We start from the raw sequence: 3,003 nt of genomic DNA, 5'->3' as shown, positions 1-3,003 counted from the left end.
ATTCCAATCTTGTAGATCACACTTAATTTCTGGCAATATGACATTAACATATTTAAATCATCTTGATAAAACAGGAAATAATCATGTTTCGCTCTTTGCTCCTTAATTTTAAACCCCGTCTGCCGAGAAGCTAGTTGCCCCTTGATTTTAAGTATGTAAACCCCGTCCGCCACGGATCATTCCAGAAAAGATTTTTTGGAGTCAGCCATTTTATAAAAGCAATAAGAAGCTATTCATCAAAGTCACTTATAAAAGGTAAGTTTAATTTACTTTAACTTTATACATACATATATATTCCCCACGGGAAAGATCTCTGCAATACACTCCTATCATAATTATTGTCAAAGTTAAGGCGATGCGCGCTGTTTTTGCCGCTGCCTTCAGTGGAGGGAGGGAGAGTTGTCCTCGGTAAAAACGTACTTTAATACCGCTGGCAGATCATTCAGTGGTAAACTCGGCGAGTTCCAGTGATAAGCGGGGAAGAGTGGTGAGTAGTTAATGTCATTTTTTTGCTCTTGAGGAAGGAAGAGCAGTCGCATGCCGGTGTAGGTAACATATGTGCTCGACCTGTCAGATCGGCTCGCGGTTGGCGCATAGATGACGTGTAAGATTGTGATTGGTCCGGACCATTAGACCACTGTCACGTGACACGGGGAATGACACACTTCCGCCATAACAATGCACAGATTCATCCCGAGTAAAGAACCGAGGAGGTCCGAACATATACGGTAAGAATCACAAAAGGAGAAGGAATATTTGCAATCAGCCGCAAAAACCTTGACAACGAAATAATCCGATGGAGAGGAATCATCACAGGATAATGATCGTTATTTTAATAGAGAGAAATCAGGCTGGGAAGCATGAAGTTTGAGGTAAAGTGGGTGCTAGCGAGTAGCAGGCTAGCTTGTTGTTGGTCACACATTAGAAAAAATACTTTCTTTTTTTTGTTTAAACACATCCTGCCAATGTTGAACTTCTTTCTGGTCACACGGACCGGATGAAGTTCCGCTAGAATATGCAGCTCAGGTTCTGCTCCGATACACAAACACTGAGGAGAGCAGACGNGCACGGACCGGATGAAGTCCCGCTAGAATATGCAGCTCAGGTTCTGCTCCGTTACACAAACACTGAGGAGAGCAGACGCTAGTGAAGGAGCTGTCAATGCCAAAATAATAAATAATAGCCCGAGCAGATCTCAACACTTTTTCTTTTCTTTTTAAAAAAATAAACTTTATTGTAAACGTCAGTTTCAGTACAGAAAAACAGCAAATTAGCCAACTCGTTTGTTACAGTAGTGTGACGTCATCGCTAGTCGCAAGCCCCCGAGCTGATCTGACAGGCCGAGCACATCTGCTACCTACACCGGAATAACCACCGGCGTGGAAGAGCTAATAGATTATACCTGTGTTTTTCTTTTTTTTGTCTTTTATTTTGAAAATCAACCTGGGGGTTGAGGTTCCTGATTTTGTTTTGTGTCTTTGTTATGCAAAAAAATAAAAAATACAAAACTCAAAAAGAACGAACATACTCCTTCCTGAAGACGCAGGTCTGCTGCAGTGTGTACTGGCTCTTTGTCACGCTCCACACTCGGACTGTGCCGTCGTTTCCGCTGGTGGCCAGCAAGCCTTTCTTGGTGCACCATCCACACGTAATAACCTGTGATTCAGAGATGATGTCACATCAGTCACTGTGAAACTGCAGGGCTGCTATATACAGAACTTCACAACTGAAAAAATGTCCAAACCCGACTCTGATGAGCTTCTAGCTTGATGAATGAGCTCTTTCGCAGGTCGCCTGCCATGTCGGCAAAAGTCTGTGGGCGACTCTGGTTGTCGCGGTCGTGGGCGGCCAGCGTGCGAACCAGCTGCTGTGCTGCCCACTGCCGGTGCTGAGAGGAGAGCCGGGACGACAAGCAGCAGGCCGCTAGAGCGTTAGCCAGCTCCAGGGGGCCTACAGCGGAAGTATTATGGGAAGGATGGGCATACAAATGCGCAATTAGACCTGCTCGACACGGAACACAAGGTGACAAGAAGACCCGGTGAGTGAGAGGGAGACAAAAGAGGGACATGATAACACAACCATGAACTTGTGAAACAAACAAACGGTGGATGATGCCCTAAATGCTTACAAACATGGCTTTAGCCTAAACCATCCCTGCTGAAGCACAATGCATGAAAATGTCACAGAACTGACGTTCTGGCTGATGTTCATGGATTTTTTTTTTCCAAAACAAAGGATGTATGGACCCAAAGAACACAATGTGACAGGTGGCAAACATGTGCTTCTCCCCCATTTGATCCCAAAGTTTAACCAAATAAAGAAGCCTCTGTGGATACAGACCTCTCTTGTCAACATCAGCCTTGTCCGGTCCAGGTCGCAGCCGGGCCCCTTTATCTGCAAGCAGCGCCACCAAAGCTTGAGTCACCACAAAGTTGGGGGACGTGATGAGCTTGTTCTCTTCAGCTACGCCGCGGAGAAAACTGGGTAAGAACTTCCTCTGGGTAGGGTCGTCCACGGTGGTCAGGTTCATGCCCGTAGCTGCTGAGATCAAGTTCTACAAGAAATAGGAAACTTTTTATTACCAAAAACAAAACAAGAAACAACAACCAGAAAAAAATGTTACTATGTACTGTTATGTCTCAAGGCTTGAGATAGCTAATACTTTTCTCTAGACCAGGAGTCTCAAACTCAATCGCACAAGGGGCCAAAATACAAAACACACTTTACGTCGTCGGCCAAACAGGATAAACATTTATTAAACACTCTAAAACTACATCTTTGAAACTTTGAAACTGTAACTTTTTAACAAAATTATGAACATATAGCATCACCTGTGATAATGCTAGTGTGAATGCTGTAAGCTGAATTTGGCCACTGAAAATGCTAGTACTGATAGCTGAAAATGCTGAAATTGATAGCTAAAAATGCAGAAGCTGATAGCCAGCTAAAATATTAGCTAAATCACAGATTAGCCTAAAAAAAAAAAATGATAAAAACTTAGGT

At 43.7% G+C, this 3,003-nt stretch overlaps 1 protein-coding gene across 2 annotated transcripts; it reads right to left on the bottom strand.

Moving 5' to 3' along the window:
- Window positions 1–1,318: 1,318 nt before the first annotated feature.
- Window positions 1,319–2,577, bottom strand: LOC112141029 (probable E3 ubiquitin-protein ligase HERC1). Of its 2 annotated transcripts, none has more exons than XM_024264076.2 (3): window positions 2,341–2,577; window positions 1,745–1,950; window positions 1,319–1,656 (listed from the first exon to the last, which is right to left on the bottom strand). In XM_024264076.2, the coding sequence occupies exons 1-3, from the start codon at window positions 2,528–2,530 to the stop codon at window positions 1,510–1,512; spliced, it is 543 nt and encodes a 180-aa protein (XP_024119844.2). In that variant the 5' UTR covers window positions 2,531–2,577; the 3' UTR covers window positions 1,319–1,509. The 2 variants fall into 2 exon arrangements, with proteins under 2 accessions (XP_024119844.2, XP_036067203.1); XM_036211310.1 differs by having other exon boundaries at window positions 1,320–1,656; window positions 1,745–2,001; window positions 2,341–2,576.
- Between the last annotated feature and the right edge of the window lie 426 nt (window positions 2,578–3,003).

Source organism: Oryzias melastigma, unplaced genomic scaffold, assembly GCF_002922805.2.
Source record: "Oryzias melastigma strain HK-1 unplaced genomic scaffold, ASM292280v2 sc02765, whole genome shotgun sequence".
NCBI lineage: Eukaryota > Metazoa > Chordata > Actinopteri > Beloniformes > Adrianichthyidae > Oryzias > Oryzias melastigma.
Note: the sequence above shows the minus strand (reverse complement) of the source record. Positions and strands in the feature narration are given on the sequence as shown.